At 51.5% G+C, this 16,677-nt stretch overlaps 10 protein-coding genes across 10 annotated transcripts; 6 read left to right on the forward strand and 4 right to left on the reverse strand.

The window, feature by feature from the left end:
- Positions 1–15: 15 nt before the first annotated feature.
- On the forward strand, positions 16–539 carry M421DRAFT_75816 (uncharacterized protein; the record flags this gene model as incomplete). Its single annotated transcript, XM_033597168.1, has 2 exons — positions 16–195; positions 264–539. Coding segments are annotated over 2 exons (456 nt in total), but the record flags the coding sequence as incomplete, so codon positions are not given.
- Positions 540–643: 104 nt separating this feature from the next.
- Positions 644–1,483, forward strand: M421DRAFT_425967 (uncharacterized protein). The gene has a single exon (XM_033594256.1). It carries the CDS (start codon positions 756–758, stop codon positions 1,413–1,415), a length of 660 nt encoding a protein of 219 aa, XP_033443563.1. The 5' UTR covers positions 644–755; the 3' UTR covers positions 1,416–1,483.
- A 12-nt stretch (positions 1,484–1,495) lies between these two features.
- On the reverse strand, positions 1,496–2,174 carry M421DRAFT_407151 (uncharacterized protein; the record flags this gene model as incomplete). The annotated part of the gene is made up of 2 exons (XM_033590325.1): positions 1,496–1,910; positions 1,966–2,174. 2 exons carry the CDS (start codon positions 2,172–2,174, stop codon positions 1,553–1,555), a joined length of 567 nt encoding a protein of 188 aa, XP_033443564.1. The 3' UTR covers positions 1,496–1,552.
- Positions 2,175–3,385: 1,211 nt separating this feature from the next.
- Positions 3,386–4,330, forward strand: M421DRAFT_425968 (uncharacterized protein). The gene has a single exon (XM_033594257.1). The coding sequence runs from the start codon at positions 3,510–3,512 to the stop codon at positions 3,987–3,989; it is 480 nt and encodes a 159-aa protein (XP_033443565.1). The 5' UTR covers positions 3,386–3,509; the 3' UTR covers positions 3,990–4,330.
- A 1,703-nt stretch (positions 4,331–6,033) lies between these two features.
- On the reverse strand, positions 6,034–7,747 carry M421DRAFT_425970 (uncharacterized protein). Its single transcript, XM_033594258.1, has 3 exons — positions 7,420–7,747; positions 7,166–7,366; positions 6,034–7,111 (listed from the first exon to the last, which is right to left on the reverse strand). The coding sequence occupies exons 1-3, from the start codon at positions 7,491–7,493 to the stop codon at positions 6,256–6,258; spliced, it is 1,131 nt and encodes a 376-aa protein (XP_033443566.1). The 5' UTR covers positions 7,494–7,747; the 3' UTR covers positions 6,034–6,255.
- A 199-nt stretch (positions 7,748–7,946) lies between these two features.
- Positions 7,947–9,542, forward strand: M421DRAFT_425972 (mitochondrial carrier protein). Its single transcript, XM_033594259.1, has 3 exons — positions 7,947–8,240; positions 8,293–8,590; positions 8,642–9,542. Exons 1-3 carry the CDS (start codon positions 8,151–8,153, stop codon positions 9,388–9,390), a joined length of 1,137 nt encoding a protein of 378 aa, XP_033443567.1. The 5' UTR covers positions 7,947–8,150; the 3' UTR covers positions 9,391–9,542.
- Positions 9,543–9,728: 186 nt separating this feature from the next.
- On the forward strand, positions 9,729–10,813 carry M421DRAFT_407167 (uncharacterized protein; the record flags this gene model as incomplete). Its single annotated transcript, XM_033590326.1, has 3 exons — positions 9,729–9,885; positions 10,170–10,210; positions 10,257–10,813. Coding segments are annotated over 3 exons (288 nt in total), but the record flags the coding sequence as incomplete, so codon positions are not given.
- Positions 10,814–10,954: 141 nt separating this feature from the next.
- Positions 10,955–12,543, reverse strand: M421DRAFT_104539 (ammonium transporter 1; the record flags this gene model as incomplete). The annotated part of the gene is made up of 3 exons (XM_033587035.1): positions 10,955–11,676; positions 11,727–12,291; positions 12,415–12,543. The coding sequence occupies 3 exons, from the start codon at positions 12,541–12,543 to the stop codon at positions 10,955–10,957; spliced, it is 1,416 nt and encodes a 471-aa protein (XP_033443569.1).
- Positions 12,544–12,983: 440 nt separating this feature from the next.
- M421DRAFT_75767 (DNA glycosylase) lies at positions 12,984–14,756 on the reverse strand (the record flags this gene model as incomplete). The annotated part of the gene is made up of 2 exons (XM_033597166.1): positions 12,984–14,329; positions 14,420–14,756. The coding sequence occupies 2 exons, from the start codon at positions 14,754–14,756 to the stop codon at positions 12,984–12,986; spliced, it is 1,683 nt and encodes a 560-aa protein (XP_033443570.1).
- Positions 14,757–16,163: 1,407 nt separating this feature from the next.
- Positions 16,164–16,498, forward strand: M421DRAFT_9822 (uncharacterized protein; the record flags this gene model as incomplete). Its single annotated transcript, XM_033598591.1, has 2 exons — positions 16,164–16,358; positions 16,409–16,498. 2 exons carry the CDS (start codon positions 16,164–16,166, stop codon positions 16,496–16,498), a joined length of 285 nt encoding a protein of 94 aa, XP_033443571.1.
- Between the last annotated feature and the right edge of the window lie 179 nt (positions 16,499–16,677).

Here is a 16,677-nt window from a genome sequence, read left to right on the forward strand (position 1 = left end):
TTCTGCGATTCCGACATGAACAACGAAGCAGTGTTGAGAGATACGATTTGCGGACCCTTCTTTCGCCACACCCAACTGGACCGCGGGGAAGATTCGATTCGCCTTGTCAAAGTACTGCACGACCTCAGCGCAGATGGACTTGTCCAGTGCAGTATAAACCATGTGAAGCTCTCTCCCGGAGCGGCAGACGGCGCTGTTGATGTCGCGGCAGCGTTACAAAGTCAAGGTTTTCGCTTTAGCAGCGAGCCAATGCCATACATTAGCTCATCTTACATCTGGGCAGTCCGCGAGATCGAGGTACCATTACAGTCAATAGAAAGATCTTGACTGTGCGTAAAAATCTGGAGAATTTTCTGCAAGTTGCCAAAACACAACTTGCCTATGGGTTCTTTTGGATGGATGCCATTTGCATCGACCAAGATAATGCAGCGGAGCGGGACTATCAAGTGCAACGGATAGGCGCTACATTTGCGAAAGGGAAGATGTTTGTCACATGGTTGGGTTGTGAGCCGGATTTGGAGCGAATGATACATCTACTTGGATCATGCGAGGAGCAGACGCAATGGGAGCTCTGCCGAAGTTTTTATCAACGTGAGCACTGCAACACTTCTGTAAAAACGTACGCTTCGTTGGCTTCTGCATCCCCCACAGTGTCCAGTGTAACGAAGGATCTTCAAGATGCGGCTATATCCACATTCTACATAGCCCTTGTCGCCCATCGATATTGCAGGCGCGCCTGGGTCAGTCAGGAGATCATGTTGGCAAAGACCATATATGTCGTTGCCGGCAATGCGATACTGGACGACTACACTTCACTCGTAAGCGCAACTCGGTCTTGTGCCCACGTGAATCCAGAGAGTCACTTTGAGCAGTTCGCAAGGCTTGTGCTTGTGCAGAAAGACCACTTCAACCAGAAGCACCTCGCTACGGGCAGAATCCTCATTAGCGACAGCTGGATTAATAATTGGGGACTCGTCAATCTGCTGCATCACTTCGGGGACAAGTGTTGCACAGTCAGACGTGACATGGTCTACTCAGTCTTATCACTCTCCCGCGAAGCTGAGACGATCAAGGTCAACTATTCATCATCGACAATCGAGGCCGTGAGGAAAATCTTGGAAGTAGGCAGGACTCCGTGTGTCTTTGCGCAGTGGCTGTCCTTGTGCGAGCCTTGGGGCGAGAGTCCTTCGCAGATGCGGAACCCCGGGTGGGAACATCTGCTCTTCGCGTCGACCTCCCCGTTTTGGGAGTCCATTCTAGAGACATTGGCCCTTCTACCCGGTGTCCTTTTTGTAAAGGTCCACTGCAGCTGGCTGACTCAAACGTCGACCTGGCATTTTGTCTTCTGGCGGCCTGCAAAGATTCAGGAGATCATCTGTACACGGAACTCGGTCCAGGAGGCCACAGCCTCTTGAAGCTAAGGTCGATCGATGGAGGAATACCGAAGACCTTAGGTGAGATAGGAGAGGAGATCGAAATCATCGAGGAGGACGGCAGCAACGGTTTTCTGTTGAGATTCTCGTTCCTTCCTTTGCTAAGTAATTTTGATGGATCACAGTGGGGCCCCAAGCTCAGACAGCGATCCCGTGGGAACTTCTGGCCCGACCAGGACAAACCGAGCAAAAAGCGGCTTGCTTTGAGCGCTGCATGATTCTCTGTATCTATCCGCCACGATCTGTCCCCGGATAGTGTAGTCATTCGCTCCAGAGTTGACCTCAAATTCCAGCCGCAGGTCGGGGATTGTTTCGGGATTGGCGACGTGGATGCGCGACCTCATCGATGTTGGTTCGCTCTCGGGTACATACCGGTAATGGACCGGAGCCGCCTTCACCGGGTCAATCATTCCGGAGCAGAATCCTTCAGGTAGACCCTGCGCTTCTGGAGTCCATCTATGACATCCTCTGTGGATTCTGTGGGTGGGTACTTCAACTTTGGCAACTTCAATCATTCTCACGCTTGATTTACCGCGGCACAGATATCAACGGGCGCAAAATTTTGCTTCCCATTTTCAAAGACTGTGGCGAGCCCAAGTCAACAGCTATTACACTAGAGCTCAGACTAGGCATAACTTGACCAAGCTCAGGAATATTCGTAGTCGCTGGAGGAGCTCTGTCTCCAGGCGGCACGCCGCCCCCACGTGCACCAGATGATGCTGAAGGTGTGCGCTCGTCCATGTTGAAGCATCGAGATGCTTACTCTCCAGACCAGGGATCTATACACAAGGCAAGGGTGGCTGGATCTCGGCTCTCATCGTGCTGGCCCATGACCGATCGATAAGCTGAGGCAGCCTGACTTTCGCGCTTCCGCTGTGCAGAACCGTAATGTTGTACTTACTTCTGGCTGAGCGCTCGAGACTAATGTGCATATCAGAGCAATGGCGCAGCTATGCCGACGTCACTCCGCTGCGGAAAGGAGACCGTGCGAAAACGACGCACAAGGGCACACTAACGCAGTCAGACGACGTGTAGACGAAACAAGAAACATCAGAGCTTGATGGCGTCATTTGTCATGCACATCACAGTCGACGCTGCTGCCGCTGGCCAATCACTTCTCTCCCTGCGGAGTCACACGTTTGATCTTCATGTTACATGCGGTCGGCTGTCTAGTATCCCCCCCTCGCATGCTGAGCGGCTTAAGCGCCTCATGGAGAGTGTGCTGGCACCAGTGTTCAGCGCGCCGCCCCCACGTGTCGACCTGGGTAGACTCCATATAGGTGTCAAACACAAGCTTGTGAAAGCAAGGGTCCCCAATGTGGGAACGCGATGCGACTCGAGTCTTGGAGGGACGTTGGTCATGCAACGTCGACTCAACGCCCAAATGTTGCGTCTAATATGTGATGTCGCCGACTACAATCTGATAACTAGACGGGCCGCTGACGCGAATGATGGAGGACTTGACACTGGTCCGCCTCCCCAGGTCTGGCTGGCAGACTGAAGCGTTGTCTTAGCCCGCTCGAGAGGATCTATCTAGAGTCAGCGTCTGATTCTGAATTTGCAACATCAATCCTTATGATCGCCGCGGCTTCGATTGAACGAAGCTCTAGATCACCGGGACGAGACTGGAAAATAATGCATCTTCATACAACAAGGCGGCGCTTTGAGCTTCAACCGGAGCCAAGCTCTGCTACCTACCTATGTCAGGCGCATGGGCATGTACTGTTCTGATCCTGCGTGCCGGTGAGTAGGTCAACGTGGCGATGTCCCTGTTTGCTAGCCTAGCACATGTTGTACAACTTGTAACCTCGATCGGCCCGATAGCGTTAATGTGCATGCTTCCCGTCGGTACTCAGGACCACAAGATTCTCCCCGTTATAGGCACACGGAAGAGGATCGTGATATATTATTGCATCTTTGACACGCTATTGTACAACTTGTATGCGTAGCGGCCTGGACTTCGATCGGCCCGATAACATTAATGTGCATGCTTCCCGTCGGTGTTCAGGACCACAAAATCCCCCCCGTTGCAGGCACACAGAAGAGGACCATATAATATTATATCTTTGATACGCCATGCAAGATACGCCATGCAAGATATTCTCGCAAATGTCGTCTTTGAACCTCAAACCGAACATTACACGACAAGCCGATTTTAACCAAACCTCGAAACCAGCAATGAAAGCAGCGCTCACAGACACTTTCTACCCGTCTTTCTATCTTGTCACAAGAGCGCCCATACCCGACGATACTAAAAATTCATTCCGCGCCGGGCACCAACACGAGTCAATAGCGGCGTCCGGTGTCTTTGCAGACCATGTTCACGGAAGTCGGCAAAGACCGCTGCATGGCTGCTCGACTACGAAGACACAGCACGACTACCGCCTCAGACCAAAATCGACGAGACATCCAGAAGGGCACTGTGATCAGTTTCCAGCGCCTCCAAAAGCATGGGAGTGCTGTGGCTGTAACCAGAAGTTCTACAACTTTGAAAAGCAATGCAATTTTTGCGCAACGTTGTTTTGCAAAGACTGTAAGAAGATCCCATGGAAATGAGCGTTGGGAACGTGCTATCATCAATGGCATTGGAGGCCGACATGTTGATATCATTTAGACGTAGAGTAGTATGCTCGGTTGGGTGCAACTTTGTTACACACTAGAAGCTGTGACTTGATACGAGCAAATACACGTGACTTCCACGATGACGCCAAAAGTGATCGAGGGAGCTTGAGGAAGAGAGGGGGAGGTCGGCGGACCGTCTGATACATAAGTGAAGAACATGCGGCTACTTACAGCCCTGTCAGAACAATGCCAACGCGTTCGGCGGGGTGAGAATGAGGGCGAACTTGTTTAATACGATGCCGTTGTAAAAGCACCCAGACTTGGGGTCCGCAAAAAGCCGGAAGCCATTTCATTGGCTATTTGACTGTGTGTTAATTGTGGTCTCATCGTCGAAAGCGCCTTTGCCAATCCATCTGATCTTGTGCTCAATGGGTCTTCTGCCGAAAAATGGTGGTGAGGGTTCGCTCAAAGGCAGATTTCAACGAGACAACAGATCCTGTAAGGATGTTCTCGCTCGTCGCCTTTCGGATACGCTCAGGAGTCAGGAGATTCGCGTAGCCAAGCCCGTCAGACCCTCCCCAGACCCATGCCGACCTCCCAATCACCGTTCGGACTGGGGCGCATTTGTGAGATAGATGTTAAAGACGTGCTGCTTTGAGTTCTGTGAAGTATTGTCGTGCTCGTGCACAATCGAACAGGAAAAGGTAACGTCGTCATAGAGTCGTCAATTATGAGGCTGGATGTGTCACGCCATGAGCCAAGTGGGATGCGACTGTCAACTTCAACTCTCATACTGTGTACTCTCCAATCATCATGATCGTTTTCTGATTATCACTTCGACACATCACGACCCAATTCTACTCGCCATCAATATCCTAGCCCCTTCAATCTCATGCCGCAGCAGCCCGCATTGACTATCGAGGACCACGGGCATGCAGGGTAGCTCACCGGCCCGGACCCAGTCTTCGGCTCACGGAGCAGAGCGCTGAACGAGTTACACTGCATCTCCCTCGCGTTCGACACGCACACATCGTCAGATACGGCAGTAATATGGCTACGAAAAGCCTCTTTGCCACTCAGTCGTCTTCCAGCCTGGTTGCTCGCCATTTGCAGGGCGTAATTGTCTAAAAACAAATTGAGATGTGATCCCGAAGTGAGACCGTCCCGAGTATTCGGGTCGCATAGGCTCGTAATGGCATCTAAGGGACAAGTGTAGAATCGTCCGTCACCAGATCCTTCCATTTCGACCGTCAACTGAAGGTCGTATCTGCGCAGAGTCCTCGATGCGTTGCATTTTCGCGTAAGATCGACAGAATAGAACTGTAGGAGGTTCTCACACGATACCCTTCGACCCGAGTGTTCGGTCCACTAGCTTTTCGTGAATGCTCAGATGCAGATGCGCAGAAGATCAGGGTCTGCAACATGGGCCAATAAGTGGAGACCACGGACAACAGTATCTTCTCGGCTCCGCGCGGTCACTTTTTAAAAATCGAAATCCTTTCCGCCAGCATGGATCGACGTCCCCTCATGACAGCTCTTACGGGCGTGCAGAAACACATGCCAGGTTCCAACATATTTATAGACGTCGTCAAGCATCGAACATCTCGTGGATACCGGTAGATACCTAACTCAGGCTTCAAATTCTCGGCAAGCCTAAATATATATCCTGGAACTATCACATTCTACAACTCTTCATCTCTATATTTCATTACAGCTCTGTTTTGACAGCATATGGCCCATTTACCTGAAATTCATCTGCGCCAGTACGAATTTGAGGAAGTGTCACTCTGGAGCGCTATGGTTATTGGCCGGCAGGCAACGGCCCACGTAAAGCGCACCCACCTTACCTTGCAGTATGGACGGCACGTGGGATTCACCATCTCGTTCAACCGCTGCGCATACCCGCACGACATGATCCGGCTTGCCTCTGTTATTCGACACAAGGCATGTGAATGCAAGAAATCCTTTATGTCGTGCTGCTGCCACGGAACGCCTATTATGGGGTTGGCTGATTAGTATGGCGACGCTGATTCGGTGACGGCAGAAAGCGGTTGCATTGACGAAAAATGAGAAGTCGACGATAATATCAATGATGAGACAACTGTGCGTCACTGTACATAAGCGCCACTCTCGCCGAAACGTTGCCTTCTGCCCTCCTCAACCCGATGGTGGATGCAGCCCAACTGAACGCCGCAAATTCAAGATCAATCCATCTCATTTCCAACATGCTTCGGCCATCAAGCAGTTGTACATCAGGCACTCATTTCTTGAGCGCGGCGTCGTACAGGCTGACAAGGATGCCTACAATAGCTCCAATCTGCAGCCCGTTGTAGCGACCAGGGACATTGTCGCGCACTACACCAACAGTCTGACCTGAGAAGGGACCCCAGCTAGGGTCGAAAGCTTTGGAAATTCCAGCATCGACGTTGTTCACCACTGTCACGTCAGTGAGAGTAATTCGGTATGCGCTGTACGCCAAGACAGCCTTGACAATGTTAAATACAAGAGGGTCAGCCGGGTACTGACGGTACGAAGATTTGTGGTTGGTATTTGATCGCAGTGTCAAGTTGAAGAAATACGAGAAGACAAAGGGCAGCACCCAGCTTGTCAAAGACCAGAGCGTAGCTGGTGCCCACCATTCACTTGTCAACAGTGTCCAGAAGTCGGGGATGTGCAGGTAATGGCTGTTCGCCGCGTCGATAGCAAAGGCAGGTGTGGTCTGAAGGGTGTTGAACTGAAGCCCAGCAGCCTCAATGAGCAAGATGAGTGTCTGGATAGCAGCGACCGAGCTGACATTCTCACGGAGAAGCTCCTTGAATTCGTCGACTCGTGTGCTCTCCCACCACTCGGATGTCTTGGCCTTGACTGCCTGGAATTGCTGTTCGGCGAGCTCTGCAACTTGAGCTGGTGATGCTGGGAGGTCGACCTCGTGGCCAATCTGGGATACACGTCGTGGTATGGTTCGTGGAGTCTGTTGTGACAAGCTCTGAGTTACGTCTCGAGTAGTCCGTGTGATGCTCTGGGAAACGGACTCGATGTTTTTGGAAGCAGATTGAACAGCAGATTGAGCAACGGCACGAGGCGTGCGTGTAGTAATGGGCGGTGTCGCTTCCTCGCTTTATTGTTGTTAGCTACGCGCGTCACGCGTCACAGCTTGGAGTGTCACTTACGAAGGCGCATTGACAAGCGTCCTTCGGCGCGTCGACTTTACAGTAGAAAGAGGCTCTGGCGATGAGCGCTCACGTTTGACTGGAGAACCTCCACGACTGTAGTAATCTCTGAAATCAGGATGCTTGGCGTATGCGGTCTCGTTGTTATTCAGGTGATCCTCGAGCACGAGCACCAGGTCGTCTTTCAACAGACCATCCACGCTTCATTGTGTATTAGTGATCTTAGATTACGTAGGACGTCATCTTGGACGTACTCGGGAAGCTTCGCAGTCTGTGCAAGCTCGATCAGCTCGCCTTTGCGCTTCTTCTGCAACCAAGAATGAGACATCGCGAGTAGTACGAGTGCAGTCGCGTAACTGAGGCGATCAAGTAATTATCAATATCGAAAAGATCGGAGCGCGTTGTAGTGAAAATCACTGGGATGTGTGATGGTGTAGGGAAGTTCTGGACGCGACGACGTAAACAATGTGGCTCGTAACGTGATCTCATAGCCAAAGAGCGCTAAGCCCTATGTGGAGTGCGTTCGAGAGACTACAACTTTCGCATTGCAGTGTAGCAATAATACGGCACGTCTAATCACGATACATTGTCGTCTGTGAACACTGTAGTTCAAAGGTAGGATGTATCCGGTGACGTTGAGGTGCGTTATCTTAGGGTGTTTTGTCTTGCCGCTGATAGTGAATTGGCAGGGGCGGCCGGGCAGGAGCGGCCCTCCGTCAGTCTTGGCAGGAATTTCCTCCCAGGCAGGCGTCACACTGTTGCGACAACAGCAACGTCAATCTTTGCACTGTCCATCTACACATCCTACACTTCTTTTGCCACCTTCTCCTTATTCCCCGCGCTTTCGTTAATCCGACCTGCATAGACACGGCGCCCCTGTCGCGGCTCAACGCTAATGGTACTTGCCCGAGTGGCTAACTTTTTTACCACCGGAGAACCCACGCACAGCCTGGTAGAGGAGGGGAGAAGAGATGTTGTCGACACAATGGCAAGCATCGCATCTTCAGCGACACATACGGCGAAGGTCGTAGCTGAGGAAATAGAGGATGATGAGGGTCGACCGCCGTATCTCCATGTGAGAAGCCCAGAACGAGGACATAGAAGGATGTCAATTGACAGCTGTGCAGGCAATGTTGGCTGGAGGTCTTGGAGGGCTGACAGGCGACATGCTTATGCATTCACTTGACACGGTGAAGACGCGGCAACAAGGCGACCCACACATGCCTCCGAAGTATACGTCCATGGGCAGCACATACTCTACAATTTGGCGACAAGAAGGGTTCGTTCGAGGTCTGTACGGCGGTGTACAGCCTGCGTTTTTGGGCTCTTTTTGTGGAACAGTCTGTTTCTTTGGAACATATGAGTACAGCAAAAGACTCATGATCGACAACGGCGTTACACCGTCTGTTGCATATTTTACGGCCGGTACGTCGTTCTTAGAGTGTCCACCGTCCATCAGAAGCTGATCAGGTCTAGGTCTTTTGGGAGATCTCGCTGCTGCGCCCTCCTACGTACCATCCGAAGTCTTAAAAACACGCCTGCAATTGCAGGGTCGACACAACAACCCCTTTTTCAACTCAGGCTACAACTACCGCTCCACTATTGACGCCGTGCGCATGATCGTAAGAACAGAAGGGTTCAGTGCGTTGTTCCATGGTTACAAAGCGACTCTATGGCGAGATCTTCCGTTCTCTGCCTTGCAGTTCACATTCTACGAAAAGGAGAGGGATCTAGCGAAGAGTTACATGGGCTCAAATAACATCGGTCTTTTGCTGGAGATAGCAACAGCAGCCAGCGCAGGAGGAGCAGCAGGTGTTATAACCACACCCCTGGATGTGGTGAAGACGCGCATTCAGGTTCAGCAACCGGGACTTCCGGACGCATCGAAATACCCGGCGAAGCCCACGATCACTCCCGCATCCTCCTCAAAACACACGTCTGCCTCTCAATCTACAACTACACACGCATCGCAAAGTAGACCGATCTCAACCTCAGGGCCATCGACGACCCTGAAGGCCCATGGCGCCGCAACGCTTGACACATCATCCGTTTACACTGGCCTGAAGATAATATACAAGACAGAAGGAATTGCTGGGTGGTTCAGAGGCGTTGGACCAAGATTCGTGTGGACGAGCGTGCAAAGTAGCACAATGCTGGTACTGTATCAGACATTGTTAAGATACTTTGAGCAACATCCGCTTGGGAATATGGACAAAGGATTGTAATATACTGTACCACTATGTCAAGATAAGCGATTTGGATTGAGCATTACAAGACATGCATCGGCGGCGTTTGGGCTCGCCGAAGAAGCGATAGATTAGAACGGGCTTTGGCCCTCAATTACACAATTCAAACACCTCAGATCGGTAACAACAGCATACCTTCATTACGACTGTGCGCTAGCAGAATGCAACAGGAAGTACATACAGCATACTGCCATTGAGATGACAGTGAAACGCCTAAGCATACACAACGCCGAAAACCCGGGTGTTAATACAGACAACTTGTGCAGCAGTTCCATACTTGGGAATACCGCGAGGTCGAAAATTATCGCAGCGAGTTGTGCGACTTTGGCACTGATCAGCACAACCTCAAGCGCGCGTTCACTGAACTTGGCATCGAGACGGCATCATCAGTCGACGGAGGTCCTAACCAATGTTTCTACGTCGAACATATGTACGGAGCTAAGGTACTAATGTCGACGCGTTCCACACCACCGTGTACCAGCGCATCAAATTAACCTGGGAAATGCAGCTCTCCTCCCCATCCGCGTCACAATTCCTCGCCTCCATCGACAGCCCCTTCGATGGCGGTTTGCGCGACCACATGCACCATTGGGGCTATAGCGAGATCTCTGTACAAGGTTACCCCTGCGACTTCGATTTTATACACCACTTGGAGTTCGTATTTCGCGAGCTAGGTGTCGATCCTCGCAGTGAAAAGCGAGGCGGTCCGAATCGATGCTTCCGTGTTGAGCATCAGTACACGGATCATCAGTTGCCAGTAAGGGAGCAGGGATATTGGGTCGATGATAGGCGGTACCGTGTAAGTACAGTCTCTCTGCTTGGAAGGAAATACTGGTGAGAGCTAGATGACAGGCGCCCACTTCTCGATCGGTATCAACTCGGCTTCGGATATCATGTACTTCCTCAATGTGCGGAGCGCTCAGCATGCCGCCTGATTATACGGGCCATTGCACCGGCTCTGAACGACCAGCTGCCTGCGTTGCGTAGCAGCTCAGATATCGCGTGGGGTTTCTGAAATCGCATAAACTGGGGAAGATTGGGCAACATCAGAGCGTTCATGAGCATGATAGCGATCCACGCTGATACCGCATGTATCATTGCTCATGCTCTGAAGACGCGGAATGCAGACTTGCCTCTAGAGCATCAGATCGAGGGCGTGAGGCATGACCGGGCACAACTTTCGATGTCAATGATGTGGAGGGACAGGCGTTGTTGGATTTGTGAAATCCTTCAGTTGTGCAAAACTGACGTAAATGCGTAGGATTTCCGAATGGGCTGACTTCTGGGTTCTTTCTAGCACAGCACAAGCGGCAACTTGGTGGAATTAAGGTGACGCTGCCGTGGCTTATTGATTCGTGCTAGCCAATCTCAATTTAGTCAGGTACCGGTATTGGTCACCATGGACGGATGATCGAAATCGCATAGCCGCTCACTGACAAACACGACATTGATGCTTGGTATTGGATAACTCGAGTAAGATCGACAATATTGACAGACAGCGATTGTTATGAAGGGTCACCATTTGACTGTCTCCGTCCCAACCTCAGTCCCTCTTCTCAGGCATGACAGATACAATAACTCCATCCTGACTACCTTCGGCTCTGGAGCTCGTCACACCGCTTCTTGTCATCCCAGGCGTTGTTGCACCAAAACCGTTGAGAACCATCATGCCGTCTTCCTCGTCAACGTCGTGAAAGTACTTGAAATCCAGCCCTCTCAGCTCGTCGTCCTCTGTTGCTCTGATGTGGCAGCCCGGGATCTTATTGATTACGAAGAGTAGGATGATGGAGACGACAAAAGACCAGGCGGCGCATGTACATGCCGCTGCGAGCTGATATTCCATCTGCTTCCAATTACGATTCAACCAACCCCCATCGTACGCGTTATTCGCACCGTCCATCGCTGGTACGTAGTCGGCTGCGAAGAGGCCAGTCAAGACATCGCCAACGAAACCGCCGATGCCATGGATGGCGAAGATGTCGAGCCCTTCGTCGATACGCAGCAGATATTTGTATCGAACGGTGAAGAAGGATGCGCATGCGGTCAATGCGCCAATGAGCGATGCGAAGTAAATGGGCACGAAGCCCGCGGCGGGCGTAATACCGACCAGACCGGCGATAATGCCGGAGCAGAAACCGATGGTTGAGAACTTTTTGATAAATATGTATTCGAGCAGGACCCATGCTAAGCCACCACCACATGCTGCCAGGTTGGTGTTGCAGACCACGTAGACGGAGCGAATCGATAAGTTGGCAGTGGATGCACCTGGGAGAGATCAGCCGAAGCTGCGGGATAATACCTCTGGAGATTCATACCATTGAACGCATACCAACCAAACCAGATCAAGATCGTCCCAAGGCATACAAGGAATGGATTGTGGGGCTTGAAGTGCGGTATCTTTGGGTGGTGCGACTCTTTGTGAGGGTCTGCGCGCGGTCCAAGCATCACTGCCCAAGCCAAAGCCGAGAAACCAGAGGCGATGTGAACAGGTCCGCTGCCTGCAAAATCGTAAACTCCAAGCTGATATAGCCAGCCAGATGGGTTCCACTCCGCATGTGCCAAAACATAGTAAACAAAAGTAGTCCAGCACAGCAAGAACAGCATCGAAGGCCACAAGCGTCCGCGCTCAAGCATGGCACCAGCTAAGATCATCGCTGTTGCAGTAACGAATGTAAAGCCGAAGCAAGCGTACAGAATATCTGGGATATCTGGGTTCGCTAGAGATGGGTACGCAAGGACGTCATGCAGGCCTGCCTTTGAAAAGTTGCCAAGAAATGTATTTGTCGTGTGTGATTGGTATAGCGAATACCCGTACACCCAGAACTGGATCCCGACAGCACATGCACAGAAGAGAGACTGGAAGATCATGGTCAACGCAGCCTATCGTCGGTGCATGCCAGCGTAGAGGAAACCGATGGCGGGTGTAATCTGCCTGTAATGATTGGTTAAATCTTGGAGTACACCAGATTACCCTTCTGCATACCAACAGAGCACCGAGCTAACAAGGAGCCAGCAGAGATCGCCCTTGTCGTACAATGCATTGAGATCTTGTGTCATGACATCACCCCCAGTCGGCATGATATTATAGTCTGGCCATTCTAGGATAGGCGTCGGAGCTGGAACCTCTGCCATCTTCAAGAGTCGTTATGATAGAGCCAGGGCTCAGTCGAGGAATCGTAGAGAGCACGTATGGAAAGTCTGTTTTGGAGAACAACCTCGAAATCGTGGAACCGTGGTCAAGACCCTTTATATACAAGCACCCGAGTATATACACGCGTCTCGAGACGGCACATTGTCGCGCGTTCATTCTGGGACACATTTTCAACTCATCCAATGATCGATATTCCAAGACTGTGGAACGAACATGCATGGGAACATCGCACCACAAGCAGAGTAGCGAGACATCGTATTGACAGCTTATCGTTACATGCCCATGCCCAAGGATGCTTGGTTCGACGGTTCGGTGACGAAGGCGGAGCGGGGTGTTGTGTATCTCTTGGCGAAAGATAATGACGCGGGGTGAGACATGGGGTACACGAACGCTGAACTTCATGAACGAGACTCGAAAGTCATCAGTCCTTCTTTGCGATGAGTTCCCAGCACTTTCGCATGCCAGTCGACAGTGTTTCATTATCCATGGAGCTGGCGGTGACCCATTTGCGGGCGGGTGCGCCAGTGCATGTGAGGCTGTCAGCTTCTGCCTTATCAGCAATTCGGTAACGATAGGCGTGCATGGTGAGCCTCAGATGGGTGAAAACGTGAACCAATGGGTCGAAGCTCGCGATATGGCGCGCTTTGGTCATGTCCACGCCGCTGACACTTAGGCTCGAGAGGTACTTCTGCGCCGAGGCTTTGCGAGATGCAGCTGTCATGTCTGCAGCCGACAGTGTGGCCTGTGGGAACTGCCAGAGTGACGCTAGAAGACCGGTCGCTGGTCTCTGCTCGATAAGCCACTTGCTCTCGCCATCCGACGAATAGAACTCCACCAGACAGACTGCGCATTCCTCTTCTTTCGCTTTCTTCTTCGCTACCTTTTTCGGAAAGAGTGAGCAGTAGCTATTCACCGATCTCGACCGTTTGGAAACCCCAGGCACCTTTCGCTTCTTGGATCCAGCTGAAGCATCCTCATCTTCGGTGTCGACGTTGGAGCTCGCACTAGGTGTACTAATTGCGAAGTAGTTTGATAGCGTGTTAGTCTGTCTGGTAGGCGCCTTTCTCTTCTTTGCAGGCTTCTCATCCTCATCGGAAGGATCCTCTTCCGGTATTGTTGTCAGGTCCCCGATTCCAAGCTGTTCACAAAGTGTGCAAGCGTCTTCGATATCCAGGACCTCGGTCGTTGACTGACGATCATTCGAGAGCGCGACCCCTTCACCGTAGGCTCGGCATGTCTCCTGGATCGGACATTCTTCGCACTTTGGTCGCGGCGTGCAGATTGTCGAGCCGAGTTCCATCATTGCTTGATTCCAATGTCCAGGCACAGCACTGAATTTGACTTCCGGATATTTGCACACTTCTTTGATCAGCTGATCCGCGATCTTCCAAAGCACATCGGTAGCCCTTTTGTCTTTGGCATCGAGGTACAGTCCTAGCTGTCGACTTAGCACTCTGGCTACATTGCCGTCCAGAACAGGTTCTGCTCTCCCGAATGCAATGCTCGCTATAGCGCCAGCAGTATAATGGCCGATACCAGGTAGTCCTAGTAGCCCAGACACGTCGTCAGGCATTGACTGCGATGGTTTCGCCATGACGGCTCTTGCCCCTTCGTGCAGTCGCGTCGCTCTTGAGTAATAGCCCAATCCCCTCCAGGCGGCCAGGACATCTTCATGTTCTGCTTTTGCAAGATCCTGTACTGTCGGCCATTTTGAAATCCAATTGTTGAAATACGGAATGACTGTAGACACTCTAGTCTGCTGTAGCACTTCAGGACATCAGCAATGTAATATCTTGACTGTACACGTCGCATCGCGTTTTGACGCATCCTTCCCGCTTAGGACATCAGCTTACTTACTAACTTCGCTGACCCACACCTCGTAAGCTCTTTTGTTTATGGTCTGATCGGTGTCTCCTGATGTGGAGGTTTGCGTTCGGTCAATCCATGCCTTTCGCCAAGGCATGGTCCTTGAGTCCTCCACAGTCTTGAACCAATCAAGGAGTGCATCATATTGGCTTTGATTATCGATGAGAAGCGGAAAGTGATATGAGGGCGAGTGGGCACGCGCTGGTGGAAGCGCTGCGATGAGAGGTCGTTCGGGTTTCTCGAATGCAATCGACCACGCAGGCTTTCCCTTGGATTTAGTCGGCACCGCCTTGCTCGGTTTCGATGAGGCTGTGCGGCGAGGAGGCATACCGCAGAGCCTTGGAAGCGCGAATTTGACGCGATTGATGACAGTCGATGCTCGCGTTGCTGATGTGAAAGAATTGAGATGCGGTCATTGGTCGGGATTGGCGCGTTCTCGATTCGCGCTAGAGTGCAGCGGCACGACTGATCGGGGCATTTCCTTCTCCACGGTAGGCTTAGCGAGGCCTGCAGATTCGATGCATGGACCGTCGAAGCGTTCTAGTATGAGTCCGAGTGCTTATGCGTGGCTGCGTTTCTGCGATTCCAGATGTTTAGAAGTTTTAGCACTGATCGAATTCAGCACCCTTTGGGAGAGTACATGCGGAAGAACCGCAAAGCTCTCCTTTGACGATATTGAGCGTATCATCGTAGACGCACTCATGTTTGGAAGGGATGCATCAAACATGTCCCGCAGATCTACGACGTTACTGTGACTTAGTCTACATGCACCCTCGCTAAAATCAGATGCTCAATACCTTTCGTACTCGCAATCAATGTTCGCTTGCATACGTCGATCAGCACTGCTAGCCAGTAGGATGTACTCCGGCTGACAGCCAGGTACCTGTATGGCCTCGCGTCACCTGTTTTCCAGCAGTTAAGACTGCGAGTATGTCAAGTGTACAGTCTTGCCGGGAACATGTGCTCTGCCAGCCCGTTCCCCAATGAATTCTTAGCAGCACTCTACATGCGTAAGATGACTGAGGCCAAGTACGGAGGGAGATATGCAAATCTGCCTCATTTCCGGCAGGACACATTGAGACTGTATCAGTGCACCTTCATTTCGTCCTTCGCCAATGAGAAGTAGAGTAAGATCTGCAAATCCGCTACACACACGATAAAATCCAAGGAGAAACGGGAACGAACAATTGTTGAGACGCAACGATGCAGTCCCACGGAGTGACTTGTCCTGCCAGCTTGCAGCATCATAGGCCAATCTGCCACGAACATGGCAAGATACAAGAATAGTTGACGATCAATGAGTTCGAAAATACATCTCAAGTAGGGTCTCTCTCAAGCCAGAAGTACGGTATCTCACATATAAAAAGACGACTGACCGTGTCTGTAAGAGTCCATCATTACTTCATCAAGGCATCAATCGCAAATAATTCCTGTTCCGTCCAAATTCAGACCATACTTCATCATGAGATCCACATCCATCTCCCTCATCCTCTCCGTCTGCTCGAGTCTTGTACACCCCGCTGCCCTCAACCCAGCCACTCTCAACTCCCTCGCCGCCCGCGCTCCTAACGTCGAAAATGTCCACGAAGACCTCTTTGGCTATCAGCTCTCTAACGGCCACTGCAAGATCGACTTCTAGATGGCGCACTGGCTGGCAGCGTCGTCGAGACCAATGACCACAGTACGTTGACACTTTGTATAACAAGATCCTTTGTTTCTAGGGCCACCAAATGCCATGCTGACCCCAGCAGCCGAGTTCTTCGATGAGACGGGCGCCCCATATAGCCTCGACGACGGCGATCTGGCGAAGCGTCAGAGTCGCGCCCAGGTTGCTGCGCGCTTCGCCCGCATCTTCATTCGATGGGGAAAGCGCACCTGGGACTTCTTCTACTGCATGAGTTTGAATGTTGCGTGGAAGTGCGGCGACGAGGTAAGCTGCTTGACTTGGACATGTGGACGATGTATTGATGAGTGGGATAGTTCGTTGACCGCACCGCAAGCGGTATTCCGCCGTGGCAGTGCGCTTCTGGCCTTGTTTGCGCGGGCGCCAATGGAAGGAGGTGCGCTTGAGTTCGGTGTATAAGCTCTGTGATACCTAGAAGGGACTGCCCAATTATCGGATTTGGAATCGAAGTAGCGGTGCCCCCGCCAAAGGCCTCGCTCTTTGCAAGACTTGCGTTCTAGTCGACTCGATCTCGCTGTACATTCGCTCGCTATGAATGTATGGTATGCTTTTTAGCTTCACAGGC

Source organism: Didymella exigua, assembly GCF_010094145.1.
Source record: "Didymella exigua CBS 183.55 unplaced genomic scaffold M421scaffold_52, whole genome shotgun sequence".
In the NCBI taxonomy this organism is placed as follows: domain Eukaryota; kingdom Fungi; phylum Ascomycota; class Dothideomycetes; order Pleosporales; family Didymellaceae; genus Didymella; species Didymella exigua.

What these genes read in the sequence shown, in the direction of transcription:
- M421DRAFT_425967 (XM_033594256.1), top strand. Translation starts at nt 756, where the DNA reads ATGTTGGCAAAGACCATATATGTCGTTGCCGGCAATGCGATACTGGAC.
- M421DRAFT_425968 (XM_033594257.1), top strand. Translation starts at nt 3,510, where the DNA reads ATGCAAGATACGCCATGCAAGATATTCTCGCAAATGTCGTCTTTGAAC.
- M421DRAFT_425970 (XM_033594258.1), bottom strand. Translation starts at nt 7,493, where the DNA reads ATGTCTCATTCTTGGTTGCAGAAGAAGCGCAAAGGCGAGCTGATCGAG. An exon ending in CAGACTGCGAAGCTTCCCGA is followed by an intron (nt 7,367 to 7,419) that starts GTACGTCCAAGA and finishes TACACAATGAAG; the next exon opens with CGTGGATGGTCTGTTGAAAG. An exon ending in ACGCTTGTCAATGCGCCTTC is followed by an intron (nt 7,112 to 7,165) that starts GTAAGTGACACT and finishes ACAACAATAAAG; the next exon opens with CGAGGAAGCGACACCGCCCA.
- M421DRAFT_425972 (XM_033594259.1), top strand. Translation starts at nt 8,151, where the DNA reads ATGGCAAGCATCGCATCTTCAGCGACACATACGGCGAAGGTCGTAGCT. An exon ending in GTCGACCGCCGTATCTCCAT is followed by an intron (nt 8,241 to 8,292) that starts GTGAGAAGCCCA and finishes ACAGCTGTGCAG; the next exon opens with GCAATGTTGGCTGGAGGTCT. An exon ending in TGTTGCATATTTTACGGCCG is followed by an intron (nt 8,591 to 8,641) that starts GTACGTCGTTCT and finishes GATCAGGTCTAG; the next exon opens with GTCTTTTGGGAGATCTCGCT.